General features: G+C 58.0%; 1 protein-coding gene across 1 annotated transcript; it reads right to left on the bottom strand.

Annotated features, from left to right (window-relative positions):
* Positions 1–259: 259 nt before the first annotated feature.
* On the bottom strand, positions 260–9406 carry DLL4 (delta like canonical Notch ligand 4). Its single transcript, XM_065940457.1, has 11 exons — positions 8995–9406; positions 8621–8890; positions 8072–8129; positions 7023–7286; positions 6564–6624; positions 6347–6477; positions 4736–4905; positions 4333–4552; positions 2468–3170; positions 1865–1973; positions 260–1330 (listed from the first exon to the last, which is right to left on the bottom strand). Exons 1-11 carry the CDS (start codon positions 9058–9060, stop codon positions 1325–1327), a joined length of 2058 nt encoding a protein of 685 aa, XP_065796529.1. The 5' UTR covers positions 9061–9406; the 3' UTR covers positions 260–1324.
* Between the last annotated feature and the right edge of the window lie 7266 nt (positions 9407–16672).

Raw genomic sequence — 16672 nt, 5'->3', positions numbered from 1 at the left:
AGGGGGCTGCAGCCAACCTCAAGCAGTCATGCAGAGAAGGCTGGCCCAGGCTGGGGACTAGATGGGTGAAGCCAAGTTCCCCAAGGACTAGAAGAGGACAAGGGCCCGGAGCACAGCAGGCCAATCCCAAGTGCATGCACAGGTCCCGGGAGTCCTGCGGGGGAGGTGGGGGGAAGCCAGCAGAAACATGAGAAGGGGAGTCAGAAGGACTCCCACTCTGTCATCACAAAGACAGGACCCAAGAAGTAATAAACTCCTGTACACATTTGTTCCATATTATAAATACACATTATATACAAAATAATGTTATAAAATGTAGAAAGGTCAGTGCTTCTGATTCTTAAATTATTGAAATACTAGACTCCAAAATAAACTACAAAAAAAAATAAAAACTCATATTATTGATTTCTGAAGATCGGCTTCAAGGGTAGTCCGGGGGCAGTAGTGGGTGTGGGCAGAGCCCAGGCTCGAGGCCGTTGGAATGGGCTTCAAGGAGGGAAGGATCTGGGTGTCCACAGCACCCAATTTCTCCCTCACCAGAATTTCCATCATCTCTGCCCGGAGCTCCCCAGTTAGGCCTGGTGCCCCTGGCTGGGAAGAGGGGCAGGCCCTCCCCCATCTGCTCACAGGAGCCTGAGGCATCCAGGGCCAGAGGCTGTGGAAGCCAGGGAAGGCTTACCAATATCCTTACCCAGAGAGCCCAGGCCAGGGAGAGGATGGGGTGATGTCAGGAGCAAGGCCCACATGCAGTCGTTGGAAGCATGGGGCAGAAAGTGCTCCTCCTCTCTGCTCCGGGAGCTCACCTCACCTGCAGGGACACTCCTGCCAAGAGCTGCACCAGGTGGCTTCCCGGCTGGCGGATGGTCCTGCCCTTACTGGCCTCCTTTCTCCTCTCTGATTTGGACCCAGCTGTCGCCATGGAGCCCGGGCCAAGGCACTTTTGGAAACACAGATGCCAGTGGAAGCCAGAGCATCTCCAGGCCTCATGGGACCACTGCTCCTCCCTCTGGAAAATAGACTGGAGCCCCAAGGAGCCCTCTGAAGGCCACTGCTGGCAGGGCGAGTCCAAGTGGCACCTCTCCTCTCCTCTGTTCCCCTGGCTGGTGCGGCTGCCAATCTGATGCCAGACAGACACCCAAAGATGTGGAAGGGTACTGCATCTCTTGGCAGGTTCACAGTCTGTCCAGTTCATGCCATTCCCTCTTCCTCCTGAGAGCAGCACGTTGCATATTTAAAATGTCCCATCCAGGATGCAATGTAAACAATGCAGAAGGAAGGTCCAGCTGCTGGGGTGGAGCTGGGATGTCCTGGGGAGGCTCCTGCCTTATACCTGGGGGGCATGTGGAAAGTGAGAAAGTGGGTTACCCTGGGGTACCAGCACCCCCTCCACGGCTGCCCTGGGCCTCCCTGGGAGAAACCAGTGAGGCAGGTGGGGTGAAGAGGAGGTGGGGCAGCCCTCCTGGTCTTGCGGCCCAACACATACCCATGCCTGGAAGTCTGTGCCCATGACAGGGTCAGTGAAGGAAGCCAGTGAGTAGGGGCAGGAGGGGCCCAAGGCAACCACCCTCACCCACCAGCAGCTGGGAAGCAGCTCCTGGGAGCTGGCCAGGTGCCATGGCCGCCCAGCCCAGCACTAACACAGCAGGAAGAGACCGGGCTGGCTCACCACCGCGGCTCCTGTTTCACACCCTCTGTGGCAACGAGGCCAGCAGAGATCCAACGGCCACTGAACCAGGCCTGCCAAGGAGGGGTTCCGACCCACCCTTCAGGAGCAGCCCCGGGGGTCTAGAGTAACCAGGCCACTTTCTCATTCCCTAAAGGCAGGAGGGCACATGCTAGAAGGGAAGGCGGGCCCATCACTCACCTCTGTGGCAATGACACATTCATTCCTCTCTTCTGATATCAAACACACAGACTGGTACATGGAGTCCCTGGGGGAGCATATGGCTGATATCCGACACTCTGGCTTTTCACTGAGAGAACACAAGACACGCCGGTGAGGGAAAGATGAGCAGAGGGCTGGAGAAGGTGGGGCACTAAGCTGGACCCTGGAGAGCCAAAGGGAACTGGCCAAGGTGGCTCCAGGAAAAGACACAGGGATTGGGGATACCCAGTGCTAGCCTGGTAGGCAGTTGGGAACAGGCCTTGAGAGAGCCACAGAGGGTCTCAGGTCCAGAAAAGGCCAGTTTGCCACTGGAGGCAAGCCATGCTGGGGGGGAATTTGAGTCACAAGTGACATAGTGTGGACATTTGACATTTGTGAATGAATGAATGAGTGAATGGGAAGGAGGGATAAAAGGAGCCTGGAAGAAATCTTATTGGATTTGTAGCCTGTCAGTGGCAAGAGCCCCTGTTTGCTTAAAAGCAGTCAAGGGCCTGGGGCCAGCCTCCCACCTGTCCTGGGGGAGCCTAGGCAGGACTGTAGGTGTGTCCCTGGGAAGCCCCTGGGCCTCCAGGTGCTGCTTACCTGTGTATCCGCAGTGGCGCCTTCTCCCCTAAGCTCTTATCACTGTGGGAATACTTCCCGGGCAGGATCCCCCGCCCCAGGAGCCCTGGGGCCAGATTATAGTCCAATGTGTGGTTCTGCTGTTTGCCACAGTTGGACTTGTCCAGGCCACAGTCTACTTCCAGCTCCTTCTTCTGGTTTGTGTTCTTGAGCTGGGCAGTGGGGATCAGGTTGTCCTTCTGGAAGTCCGACAAGTTGTTCATGGCCTCCCTGCTGCTGCCGTCGGGCCGCCTGAGCCGCAGCTGCCGCACTGCCACTGCCACCATGCACAGTAACACGAGCACCACCACCAGCCCCACGCCCAGGGACACGGCCACCCAGGGGAAGCTGGGGGGCATGCTCATGGGGAACTCGCAGCGGCTGCCCATGAAGCCATAGGGGCAGTTGCAGACGAAGTTGTCAGGAGGGAGGCCAGTGTAGCACGTGGCACCGTTGAAGCAGGGTCCCGAGGCACAGGCTTCGGCAGGCATCCGCACCTCGCAGCGCCGGCCAGAGAAGCCGGCCGGACAGGTGCACATGAACCCATTCTCCAGGTCATGGCACGTGCCACCATGGACACAGGGGCTGCGGGCACAATCGCTGATGTTGATCTCACAGTGGACGCCAGTGAATCCAGGACGGCAGCGGCACATGCGGTTCGGACCTCGGTTCAGGCACTGGCCCCCTATGGATACACACGGGCCACAAGTCAGCCATCTCCAGGAAACCCACCCACTCCCCGGAGCAGAGGGTGCCCCATCCTAGGAACCAGCTCCCAGCTCAGGTCCTCCTGCCTCCAGGACACAGCCAGCATGTACAGATCCCGCTACAGAGTTCTTTGCATGAAGAGTCAGGAGACCCCAAGTTGAGGGTGACCCTGGTCCTCTACGCCTCAGTGGGCTCATGTATAAAAACCACTGGCTGCTTATAGAGCTTTACAGTAGAATCAAGCAGATATGCTTGGGTTTGAATCTGAGCTGTCTCTCTCTAACTGAGGATCTGGCACCTGTTGCTTCATTTTATTTCTAAGCCTCAGTTTCCTCAGATGTTAAATTAGAGAAGAATGCTATAGGCTGTCTTTCGAAGGTTAGGTAAAATAATGCATGAAGGCACGAGCCCATGCCTGGTGTATAATAAATGCTCAAATAAATGTATTATCGTTTCACTTAAGTGTCACAACCACATGAAAGACAGAGGATGGGTAGTACATTTTCCCACTTGGTGATGAAGAAACTGGCTCCAGGGAGTTAACTAGTGACTAGTCAGAGAGCAGATTCCATCTCAGCCCTTCCGGTTCCTCTCCAGGCTTCTCCCCTGCACAGTCCTGTCTGCCTGTCTCCCAGATGGTGACCAGTAGACCAAGGAGACAAAGAACAAAGACAACATACTTGGTGCCCCCCAAAATGTTGAACACTCCAGACACCTTAAGGTTATGGGTTCCCCATAGCCATGGGGCAAGGTGAGGCCTCCATGAGCCGGGCCCTCACCTGCTAGCCTCCTTCAAGGAGGGACATGAGGCCTTCAAAGTCCCTTTCTCTAGCCAGGACTTCTTGGGGAGGGTCAGAGGCCACCCCAGCCAGGTCAGGACATGGGAATAGGAATGGAAGCCAGGCAGTGTGCATACCGCTTCCTCTCCAATGGCCTGCAACCACTGCTAACCTGCTGTTCTTCCAAAGCCACCCAGATGATCAATCAAGCTCTTCAGCATCCAGAGCAGATACAGATCCATCTCAGCCTGCCCAGAATGACACACAAGGCCTCTCTCCTCCTCTTGTGACCCTCCCTCACCAGGAAGCTTTCTTGGCCCCAGGAATGATCCATCAGGTTAGCAAGACAACAGGACGCACCATTGGCACATGGGTTGCTGGTACACCTGTCCACTTTCTTCTCACAGTTGGAGCCAGTGAAGTTGGGGGGGCATTCACAGGCGTAGCTGGTCCCCTGGCTGCGCTCCCGACAGGAGCCCCCATTGAAGCACGGGGAGTCAGCACAACTCAAGGTGCTATGTTCGCAGTGCAGGCCATAGTAACCCGGGGGACACAGGCAGTGGTAGCCATCCTCCTGGTCCTGGAATGAGAGCATAAAGGGGCCAAAGTCAAACCCTGGGGAGCAGGGACTCATGGCTGGGACCCAGCTCCCACCTGCCCATAGTGCCCCCCCATGGCTGCACATTCACTGGCCGCCTGGGGTGGGGATGCCCGGGTACCACCTGGCCAGAGCTCTGCCTTTCTGGGCTGGCCTAGGCCTCACCTTACAGCTGCCTCCGTTGCGACAGGGGTTGCTATCACACTCGCTGAGCTCCAGCTCGCAGTCTACGCCAGTGTAGCCTGGGCGACAGGTGCAGGTATAGCTCCGCTGCCCGCTGTTGGAGCACGTGGCCCCATTCTTGCACGGGGAATGGTGGGTGCAGTAGTTGAGATCTGTGGAGACAGGAACCGACTGAGCAAAGCCAAAAAATGGTCTCCACCTCCAGGCTCCATGGTTGTCCATGGTTGGACCTGGCACTTCAACCCAGGCTTTCAGGTCCAAATACCCTTCTTCTTCTCTCAATGAAATCATGTATATCGAAGCATCTGAGGAGGGCAATCAATCAAAATTGAAAAAACACCGTTGGACACCTTCCTGCAGGTAAGCTCACAAACACATAAAGGTAAGGAAGAGGAGGGGACAGCAAGGCCACATGTTGAGGAGGAAGTCAGAAAAGGTTTCATGGAGGAGGGGCAGCTGAGGTAAGCCTGGAAGGGGGCTGCAATTTCAATAGGTGGAAAGAGTAGAGGGAAGGCTAGAGCCACGATAGGTGGTTACCAGGCTTTTTTCAAAAGCGGAATGTGTTACGGGGGTATTTTGAAATGTAAGTCTTTGTTTTCTTATTCGGGGAGGACAGGGAGGGAGAACCAGACAGTGCAAATACAGGGACTGTAAGGGCTATGTTTGAATAAGACGAGTATATGACTGTGTCACCTGGGAGCAAATGTGGGGAGAGGAAAGAGACATGGCAGGAACCAGGTGTGTGTGTGTGTGTGTTTGAGGGGAGTGGAGCGGGGACAAAGTGATACACACACACATGCACAAAGAATACAGGGGCTGAATTCCAAGCCCCTTGTTGCCAGCAAGTCAGGGCCCAGGCACGTTCTTTCTATCCTGGCAAGCGTCCTGCCCACCCTACCCAGGCCTATGCTGGTGGCTCCATGGCAGCAGCCACCCCATTTGACCCTGAAAAATGGGAGGAACGCGCTGCAGCTGGCTATGAGGATGAAGGAGAAAAGGCTCCCTCCCCCACCACTGGGGCTGGCAGACCCCCATACAGCCCGAAGAGTGACCGGCCCCCCGAACACCAGGAAGACTGTGGGCTCAGGCAGCTGCCTGGCAAGTGCTACTGGGGAGAACAAGGGAGGCTGTTTCTGCCCCACCGAGAAGGCGGTTAGATGTCACTCCGCCCAGAGGTCCCCCGCACCCACAGCCTCGGGGCAGCCCGTGGGCACACCCCACCAGACAGCTGTTTAGGGGAGAGCTGCTCAAACAGCCCTGGCAGGTAAGCAAACACTTAGGGGGTTAATAGGTAACTACAAGGTAGAAAGAGGAACTGAGCCCGGCACCCCTCTCTCTGGCCTTGTTGGAATTTATGAGGCCACCTTCAGGCTGCCAACTTGTCACCCTCCTGGCTTCTCCAGCCACCCTCTCTCCCTAGCACCCGAGGAAGAAGGACCCACCAAGCTCATGTTAAGCCAGTTGTTAAGATCCTTCCAAGTCCCAAACTCCTTGAAGGATGATGGGAAAGTTCAGCAGTCATCAAGTAGAAAGGTCCAGGTGACAGCTCTGGTTTCCACCCCCAGCCCATCCCCTCTCTCTGCCCTGACTCACCTTGGTCACAGAACAGGCCTCCCCAGCCCTCATCACAAGTGCATTGCCAGGGGGTGCTGCAGGTGCCATGGCGACAGCCATTGTGGGGGATGCATTCGTTGCACAGGCGGCCCTGCCAGCCCGGGCGGCAGCTGTAGAACAAAAGACAAGCTGGGGGTGAGGTGAGGGCCTGGCCAGGGGACGGCTCCCCCCTCACAGCTTCCGGTCCCCTACTCACATGCACTCTGCGGGCTTGCTGCAGTAGCCGTTCTGTTCATGACAGCCAGAAAGACAGATAGCTGAGGAAAGAAAACAGGGCTGGGTGAGGGCGGGATGCCAATGACTCTGAAGTCCTACTCTCCCTCTCCTGCCCTGGGGGTGCCCCCAGCTCTCCTGGGCTCACTTCCCACTCCTGGCCTCCCAAGGGAGCCATGGATGACTTAAAGAGAAATAATGGCACAGGGAAGGAGAATCCAGTGCAATAACGGGGTCTTTGTGGACTTAGCATGATGGGGAGGAAAGCTAAGAAGAGAGAGGGCAGAGTCCAAGCCCGTCCTAAGCATCCCCAGCTGTTCCTGAGGCCCAGTGAGTGGACAACCCAGACCGCTCTCCAAGGGAGGCAGACTGCAGACGACAAGATGCCACTGTGTTTGTTCCGGGGACCCCCCTCCAGGCAGGTGGGAGCTTGGCTGCTTACGCTGTTCGCAGTACTCCCCAGTCCAGCCGGGCAAGCAAGACAGGCTGCCATCTGGCTGACACACGTAGTGGCCGAAGTGGTCATTGCGCTTCTTGCATAGACGTGAGCAGCTGTCCCCATAGTAGTTGTCACTGCAGATGACCCGGTAAGAGTAGCGCAGCCTTGTGAGAGGGCTGGTCTGCTCATCCAGTAACCAGTTCTGGCCCACAGCTAGGGAGCCCTGGATGGCGATCTTGCTGATGAGCGCGTCAGGTGGCAAGGCCTCTGAAGGGGCAGAGGGCCGGGTCAAGGAAGGGCAGCCAGTCCCCAAGAGTGCCAGCAACTGCTGGATCAAACCAGTTGTCCAGATGACCCCCACCTGCCAGCAAGCACAGGCCAGAGGAACCCAAGGGTCCCACTGCTTAGCTGCTCTGTATGTGCATGTGCAGAGGGCCTGATACCATTCAAAAAGGGGACAATAGAAGGATGTTAAGATATCCCAGTGTTCTGGAGGCAGATAGGCAGGGGAAAGAGGAAAAGAGGTCAAAATGAGGGGATAAAAGGAAAAAAAAAAAAAAAGAAAAGTTCTCCAGGCCTTTGAGGACCTTGGGAGCAAACGGTCCTCTGATGCCCATTCAGGGGTTCTGCCCTCAAAGATGGGTAATGCTTTTCTTTTTCCTTTTCAAAGTGAGAATTGTTGTGCTGCTGAAATATCCTTTTCCTCTGTGTCAGAACAACATCCCAAAGCCATTATTCCCTTTCCAAAGGAGCGGAATTCGCTAAAGGTGTAAAATACAGGAAGGGGCCCGTCAGCGGCGCTGGCAGCTTCGGCCTTTCTCACCGCCGTGCTCCCCGCGTTCCCACGCCAAAAATAACCCGCAGGAAACGCAATTGTGCTCAGAGTCCAGGCAGCGGGCGGAATCCGAGCGTCCAGCGCGGGGCGCAGCTCCCGGCCTAGCCGAGCGTCCTGCCCCCCACCCCCCACCCTGCACTTCCCCCGCCTATTACAGATTAACTCTTTCAGCGCTGCGCCCTGTCGCCCCCCTGTGGCCGCGAAGCGAGCTACTCACCTGGCCGCAGGTCATCTCCTGGTGCGTGCCAAGCTTCAATAATGAGTGAGAAGGTACCCTGGGAACAGAAAGGAGGGGGCGGGGGGAGACAGAGAGATGGCGAGATGAACAGGGGATGGTGGGGGTGCCTTTCGGCAGCCGGTTTAATTAATCTAATTGCAGGATACAGTTACAGCACCCGGGTCAACATAACGGGTCTGCGCTCAGCAGCGCGCGCGACCAGGGAAGGCGAGAGAATCCCGGGTAGGAGGAGAGTTGAAAGAAGGGGTAATATACGGGAGAGTCTTTCGGAGGTGAGGAATAGCCGGGGTGGCAGGTGATGAAAATCGTACCCCAAAATCTAGGAGAAGATCGGACGTAGAACTGGGAAGAGATAGACTGGTGAGAGCCTACAGGAGGGTGAGGTCCCAGGAAAGAGTCGGAAAGAAGGATCAGAAAAGAGTGCCCCCCCCCTTTTTTTGGAGGGAGTGAGGAAATCTAGAGAGAGGGTTTGTTCCCACGGAGCCCCCTTCTCTCGTGACCTCCCAATGCTCCCAACGCTGTACTCACCGGCCAGGTGAAATTGAAGGGTAGTTGGAGAGGGTTGCGTCCCCCGCCGCTACTGTCGTCTCCGACGGCGAAGGAGTTGGTGCCCAGCACAGGCGTGGAGACGCTGCCGAAGGTGCAGGGCCCGGGAGAGACGACCGCCTGGAAGTGCTTAAGGCAGACGCGGAAGAAGGTTCGGCAGCCGGGTTCGCACGGCCGCCCGCTGGCTAGTACGCCGCGCTCGTTGGCAAACTCCTGCAGCTGCAACTGGAAGACTCCGGAGCCGGCCGCGGGCTATTGCACAGGGACCAAGAGAAGGAAGAAGGGGAGCGGTCAGCTCGGTGGACGCCCGGGGCTCAGGCCCCGGGCGCGGTGGGAGGGAGTGGTGGGGACGTTACCTGCTGCCAAAGTGCCACCAGCAGCAGTAGCGCCCAGCCCGAGGCGCGACGGGACGCGACTGCCATCCCCTGGGGCGTCGCTCTCTCCACCCGCGGGCTAGGAAGCTTTCCCGTGCGTCCCACCGCCGGAGGGGTCCCTGAAAAGCCAGGCTCCGCTCGGGGCTTTCCTTCCGCCTCTCCTTCGCGCTAACTGCGCTCCAACTGCCGCGGTAGGTAATCCAGGTGAGGGCGGCTGGGTGGCAGCCGCTCTGAGGACGTGTCCTCGGGTTAATCCTGGTGCTGTAAGCAAGCTAGTGTCCGGGTACGCGGCACTGAGGCGACTTGAGCTGCGGCTCTTGGCCTCGCGTTCACTGACCGCGCTCAGCGCCGCTACTGAAACCTGCGCTCTCCCGAGCTTTCCTTATATATATTGGCTCCTCTCTTCACCCGCCTGTCACTCAGACTCGTGGTCACTCTCCCCTCCCCTCGGGCCTCTAGCTGCTACAGTTCCAGCGCCGCCCGGAGGGGCCTCCGCCCCCGCCTTCCCCCCTCCCCGCCAGCCAGTCAGGCACAGGTCCCCGCCCCTCTGGGCCGCTCTCACTCAGCTCCTGGGTCCCCCAGCTCAGAGCTTGCCGAGGTGACCAGTTCTCCGCGATTGCGGGGTTGCAGAAGGAGACACTGGCCTCGGGAGGACTAGGGGGAGGACCAGGGGGAATGGGGCGAAAGATGAGTTAATGGTTCCCGGATGGTAGTGGGGGCGGAGACACTGGGGAGTCCCGTGGGCGGTGTGTCCACGGCCGGCGTTAGTTACCTGCAGCCCTCGAGCAGGTAAAGGGAACTTAAGCTCAGAAAGCGAAACCAGCGCTGAAGGACTCGGATCTCCTTCACCCTCCCAGAGCTTCGGGAGCCCTGACGTCGTCGGCCCCCAACCTGTGAGCGTCCACCTGCCCGAGCACCCTACCACCACCCTGCACAGCAGGGAAGCCAGCGGACGCATTAACATCTCTGTGGCCAGTGCAGACTAGACGAGGGGCCGAGCGTCCAAGGCTCGGGGGCTCGGCTCCTCCACCTGGTGGGCATCTCCCTCCCCGGTTGCAGGGGGCGTGCCCAGCGCTTGCCTCCTCCCTTCTGCTTCCCGCCTGGGCTCGGCGCGTGCCAGTCCCTAGACGCTCGGTCCCCGTGCTGGGGGTAAGGGGGCGTGGTCCTCAATAGAGAAGAAGGGGGGCGCGTCCTCAGCTGTATGGTAATAAGGGTCTGGTTCCGCCTTCAGCGCCTCTTCTCACCTGAGTTTAGCGTCAGCTCCAGCGCCCACATTCTCCCCCCACCCCAACAGCCTCAAGCCCCGGCCCCCGCGTCCTGTCGCTCCGTTGGGGCAGGGAGGAACTCTGCTGGCTTCAGAGTTGGCTCGAGCCACCAGAGTCCAGGTGAGGGGCCGAGGTCCGGCAGACCCGGGTCCTCTTCTCCTTGGGTGACATGTAGGTTGGAACTGGAAGCGCGCGGACTCGTTTGAGTTTCTGGCGGCTTCCCCCCGTCTTGCCTTCGCGTCTTCCCTGGGTGGCCCCACTTCTCAGAGCGGCGGCAGTGCAGCTGCTTTCCCGGAACCGGCGTGATCCCCGGAGGCTTTAGACCCCGGAGGGCCGGCTTCTCCCAGTGTCGGGGGTGCGGGAGAGCTCTCCCTCTGCGACGCTGAGGGCGGCGGGGCCCTGTGGCTTCAGCTGTCAGCCCGCCCGCACAGCTATGGCTGTCGTCGGGCGATAAGATCGGTGCGGGGGGAGCAGGGACGCGGCGCGGGCCCGGGGGAGTCTTGGGCGGGGGCACGGCGCAGAGCCCAACAGCTGCCCAGATCGAGTATGATCTGATTTTTTTTTTTTTTTTTTAAACTTGAGGGTGGTAGTCAGGATTGGGGGAGAAGGATGAGAAACAAGAGGTTGGGAGCGTGGGTTGGGGGAGGGGCGAGGTGAGGAGACGGGCTCCGGGGTCCCCCACGCACGGCCACCCCTCCCAGCCACCATCTGGCGCGAGCGGGTTGGCGTGGGGAACCGAGGTGGGGCGGGGGCCGGCAGATGGGCCCAGGCTGCGCTCCAGAGTTAATGTAGGTTATGGACAGGCGGAGTCCCCAGGCCCGAGGGAGGGGGAGCCCGGGGTTGGCCTCCCAGCGATCTTGACAAGTGGGTTCTCCGCCCATACCCAGGGGTCCCTTAGTCCTGCCTAGGGTGCCAAAGAGTGCCCCTCACTTTCCTCTGAGGTGGTATCCAGCCCTATCTAGTTCTGTCCTTTTCAACCCAAAAATCCTGGCATGAGAGTTCATTAATAAGAAAAACAAACAAAACCAAAAACCTGGCTCCTTTTCTGACTCTGGCTCTAGCCTGACACTCAAGGGAAACATCCAGTCCCACTGGAGACATCTTGCTCAGTATTGGAAGAACACTCTCCATCCCTCTACACATCCGGACTAATGCGCCTAAAAGCACTTTACAGTCAAGGATCAAACACAAACATCATCATTATCCTCAGAGTCAATAATTCTTGCAAAGGATCCAAGAAATAAAAATCCTCTGACCTGTAGAGGAAAGGGTTAAATTATCTTCCTCATCAAAAGGCATTCAGGAAGCACCTATTTGCTAAGGGGTGCTGTCCCAGAAGTTCGTTTACTCCCCTAGGACTCTAGGATGTGGTCTTTGGCCCTAAATACCCACTCCAGTCTGCTAGGGTCCAGCTTTGCTCACATTTGCTGAGCAGGGGCGGGTGGCTTTGTGGGCAAGAAATAAAAATGTGAAGACTTTGCAACTGGGGCTCCTCCACTTTCCTCCCACTTGGAACTTGTAGCCCAAAACGTGTCCTGGGGGCTCTCAGGAGCAAGAGGCTGTGAGGGTGTCAGAGGAGGAAAATCACAGTGGGTTGGGACCCACGAGCATGTGTGTGGACCCTGCTCCTCTGCAGATGCTGGGCCACGCTCTGGAGAGGGGGCGTGGAAGCAAGGCCCCAGGGACCTGGGCTTCCTTGGACTGTCTGGGGCCTTCGAGGGTCCACGGCTCCTCATCCCCACCAGCATCCACAACACTGCCCAACGTCTGGAGCCCAAGGAGGGTCGAGGCCTGGCTTCAGGCAAGGACCACAGCCTCCACCCCAGGAACCTTTGGCTTCGGCTGTCCTCTCCGTTTGGCTGCTGTACACGGTGACCCCAGCAGGCAAGACCCGCACTTGGGGCCCGGAGGGGCAAAGTTGTCTTGAAGCCTTGCCCCCAAGCTGACCCCCAGTGATTAGGGTGCGACTGGGACCGAGGAGAGCCTCAGGCCCCCTCCCCTACTCGGTAGCCTTCGCGCCCCCACCCGGTGGGAGGGGGCGGCGCGTCGTCCCGGCTTCCAGCGCCGTCTTGCACACCACCCCCGGGACAGCCTTCTCTGCGGGAAGACCTGCGCCCAGGTAGGAGCGCGACAGGGGCGGGGGACAGCGCCCGCCGAGGGGGTCCAGGGGTCGGGGAACTAGTCTGGCTTGGGCGGGGCGCTTAAGCCTTGAGGGGCGCCGCTGCGGTGGCTGCGGAGAAGGGGCCACGTGCAGGGAGCGGCGGCCGGGGAGCTGCACAGAAGGCGGGGAGATTTGCAAACTGTTGCTGCCACATGGCTGCTCCATTCGATCCATTCACATTGAAATGAGGCCGGCGCGTGCCTCATCTGCCGCAGGGCGCTGCCACGCGTCAGCCCGGCCCGCCGCGTGCCAACTGGGGCAGTGGGGCTGGCAGGGCCTGGCAGCCGTGGGGGCGCAGCCCGAGCCCCGAGGCCAGGAGGCGGGTGGGGGAGGGGGGGCGAGTTACCCTAGCCGCTCAGGCGCCGCAGTTTCGCGGACCTTGGCCCTGCAGTTGGGAGCGAGCCGACGTGAAAGGACCAGGACCGACGGGTTTCGGAGGGGGGCCGGGATCGATGCCGCCGCTCCCCGCAGATGCGCCCCAGCAGCGCTACTCTCCATCTGCCGCTGCTCGCACCTGCCGGTCAATAAATCGATTTTACAATTTAATGCAGCAGCTTCCCGCCCGCCTGGGACAGATGCCGCCGCAGAACCACCTCCGCCCTCGCCCCTCCCCTCGAGGGGCGCCAGCGGTTAGGGCCGGGATTCCCGCTCGGCAGGCGGCGCCCCGCGGGGCCTCGGTCACCTCTCTCTGGAGTCTCTACAAGGAACTGCCTGCTCTGGGTCTTTCCCGCGGGACAGAACGGGTTTCCCATAGGACAGGCCTGAAGCTGGTGGAGGAGAGGAAGATGATGACTTGGTGGTGGCCTTCAAGACTTATTTGGGGGCTTCACAGGGGGAAGACAATGTAGTGGCCGATGATAAGATGTGAGAGCCCCTGTGAGAAGGAGGAAAGGGTAGCACCTGGGACATGTGTGCTGATAGCCACTGGGTTCTGAAGAATCTCCATGACAGAACCCAGGAGGGTTGAGGTGGAGTGGGGTAAATAAGGGTGACACCGACCTGGCTCTTGGCACTTCTCAACCATATGGTCTTGGACTTGTAATTTAACTATGGTTCTACACCTTAGTTTTCCTATTTGTGCAATGGGGATAAAGGATGGGAGGGCAACTGATTATGCATTTGCAAATGAGTTCCAGGAAAAAAGAACAGAAAAAAGGAGAACTGAAGGCAGTTATAAAGGATGAGGCAAAGGAGCAGAGGGTGAAAACAAAGAGAAGGAAGGTAGGTGGGGCATGGAAAGGAGACTGGACTGCCTCCACTGGAAAGGGCCCTGTGAGGGTCTTTTGTGAGAAGAGGGTGAGAAGGTTCTCAACTGAAAGGAGAAGTCTAGAGCTTATAGAATGGGTTTGGATAGAGATGGTTTGGAAGAACCAATTGCCCGTGACCACATGACCCTCCAGCCAGGGCCCAACCTAGGTCTCTAGTTCTCACCCTTCCTCCTTCACAGTGGGGTTTCGGAGCAGAGGCATTGGGAGGAGAAGTCAACTTCTGAACAGCCCTGGTTTTTGAGGAGTCTCAGCCCTCCATGCATCAGCAAGAGGGCACACAGACTGGGCTGGGCTGTCCCTGGTATATGGCTCATGACTGATGACCCAAATGTCCCAAGGAAAGGATGTCCAAGTGGGTGAGGCCATTACACATGAGTCAGAGTGCCTGCTCTGGCTCCCCATAAGATCAGGAGGGCTTCCCAACTTCTCTCTGCCAGGCTCCCAGAAGCCTGCAGGCCTGGGCTAGCCCCATTCTCTGTCTCCTTTACCTTCTCAGAAGACCAGGGCAGATGGTGCCTAGGGCTGGGGCAATTGCTCTGGACTGAGCCCTCTCCTTCTCAACAAGAACAGCTTTGGCCTGAAGAGACAATGGGCCCAAGAGAGAAGCAGCTGAGGGTCTGTCCCTGATCTGAGAAACCTTTTCGTCCCTGACCTGGGAAGCCTCTTCTGACTGTGTAGGAAGGAAGCGCTCCCTAGGCCTCCTGTGTGATAGTTAGAAGGAAAGAAGGAGAGAGAGGAAGGCAGAGCAGAGACCTGGTGGCTGGAAGCAAGGGCCTTCATTGGTGGTGACCTGGCAGCTGCCCTGGCTTCATTTGCCAAACCCAGGGGAAACCTGGAGAGCTAGGGCCAGGAGCCATGCCGCGGGTATTTCCAGCCACAGAGGAGTCCGGGGTTTATGGCAGCCTCCACGGCAACTTTCCCAGAGCCCCTGGCTTCCCCTTCCCTAACTCCTTCCTGCCCCCACCCTACAAATGAGGAGGGAGGCCCCGGGGAAGGGAGCGAAGGCTCAGGAGGCCGCTACGTGGAGACCCTCAGGCTGCAGGCCTTGCCCAGCCCGCCCTTGCCTCCTGCCGGGTCTCTCAGGACAGAGAGGAACTCTGAGAGGGCTCACAGGGCTAGAGAACAGAGGGTACGGGGCAAAGACATTGCTGAGAACAGGCAACCTTCTGCCAACCGTGCTGAAGGACAGGGTGGGATGGGGGAGGAGAGCCTGAATTGAAGGTAAAGGTTCAGGCGCCCCCTCGGCCCTCTAACTGGGACCCGTTTCTCTGCCCCAAGGATTTTCTTCCCTCTCACTCACTAGCCTCTGCCCTGACTGTGATAGCCTCCACTGTCCTCTGCTCTTGTCCCCTCCCCAGCATACAGCCCACCTGTCCCCGAAACCTCTCTTTTCAGTAAACGTTGACAGGTGGGAAGCTCTCGCCAGCCCCACCCACCTGCTCAACCCTCACTCTCCTCTCCTGGCTCTGGCCTCCCTTCAGCATCAAGGCCAACATTGCACCTGACCCCTCCGTGTCCTCTCATGCACTTCACCTTGCTCTGCTGCAGCCACTCATCTCCTGGAAGAAACTCTGACCTCCCTTCATTTTTCCACATGACCTCTGATCTCTGGTCCCAGCCTCCACCCAGGACTTGAAGTGAGGAAGAGATAGGTGCTGGGGTCACAGCTCTCCCTCTCTGTAGCTCCAGAGCCTGGGAGTAGGGACTCCTCAGATGGGCCAGGGTCCCCTCCAGCCTCCCTGGGGGGAAAGGTTGGGCTAGAACCAGGAAGTGCTGTGCTGCACATACTCTCACACACAGAGAAAGAAGCCGGGGACAGGTGTCAGCTCCTTGAACAGCGGCCTGAATGGGTCCCTGAGGAACGGCTCCCTGAGGAAGGCTGAGGAGCAATCTGACTGCCATAGTCAAGTAGGTGATGGGTCTTAAGCAGAGAATGGTGACCAACTGACTCCGTCTCCCACGACAGTCAGAATGAGAGGAAATGGGCTTCAATTGTGGCAGGAAGGATTTAGGTTAGACATATGGGAGAACTTCCGGTGACAGTGTCTACACTATGTGTCCCAGTCATTAATCCAGGTTGAACTCTCCCCGAGTTGATGAGAAATGCATGTTGATGCTGCTAATGAGTAACTTGCCTTGCCTGTGATTAGTAAAGAACCTCCAATCCAGAGGATTTTCCTTATGTCCAGGAAGATGTCCAGGAAGAAGTCCAGCGAGGCCTGAGAGGCACTAGGACCTGGGCCTCCTCTCAGCCCTGAGGGGTTTTTGGACAATGTTAGACCACTGTGAGTCGACATCCTCTGCCTCTCCTGCCCCCAGTCCTATGGCTGCTGCTCTCAGATCCAGCCCTGTGGAGCTGTCCAGCCACCTGAATTTTGCAGCAAAGGGGCAGGCTTACTTTAAGGTCTGGGAATTCACAGAGAATTTCCAGAGCAATGGTGAATACCTACGATCCCCAACACCAGGGGCTTCAGCACCAGCCTTAGCTATTTCTGTAAGTTTAGAAATAGACAGACTTCAGCCTGGTCTGTGCCCATTCACCCCACTCTCATGAGTCCTGCTCAGGTGGCACGTACATTTCCACTGCTAGAGTCATTCTGCACTGAGATCCCTGTGTGTGTGGCCCTGCGGCTATGGTCGAACCCCTCGTCTCTTGCTTCCCTTCCTCTCCTAAGAGGCTTGACCCCCTACCCCCATTACCACCACCCTTCTCCAGGTAAGGAGGAAGCTGGGAAGACCTGGGGTGGGTCTATCAAGTGGCTATCAAAAGAATGCAGGCAAAAGACCTGTTCCATCTGCGGCATGGCTCTGTGCACCCCCATAATGAGTTTTCCTGGGTCAGGGCCTATGCATGTGGATACATGTACACTCAGAGTTTGGTCCATCTGTCAACCAGTTGTGAATGAGGTTGACCATGTGCCTAGCACTGGGCTATTGTCAGTGAGGCTAAAGGGAACATCAGATTC

The sequence above is a fragment of the Muntiacus reevesi genome, chromosome 7, assembly GCF_963930625.1.
Source record: "Muntiacus reevesi chromosome 7, mMunRee1.1, whole genome shotgun sequence".
NCBI classification, from domain to species: domain Eukaryota; kingdom Metazoa; phylum Chordata; class Mammalia; order Artiodactyla; family Cervidae; genus Muntiacus; species Muntiacus reevesi.
Note: the sequence above shows the minus strand (reverse complement) of the source record. Positions and strands in the feature narration are given on the sequence as shown.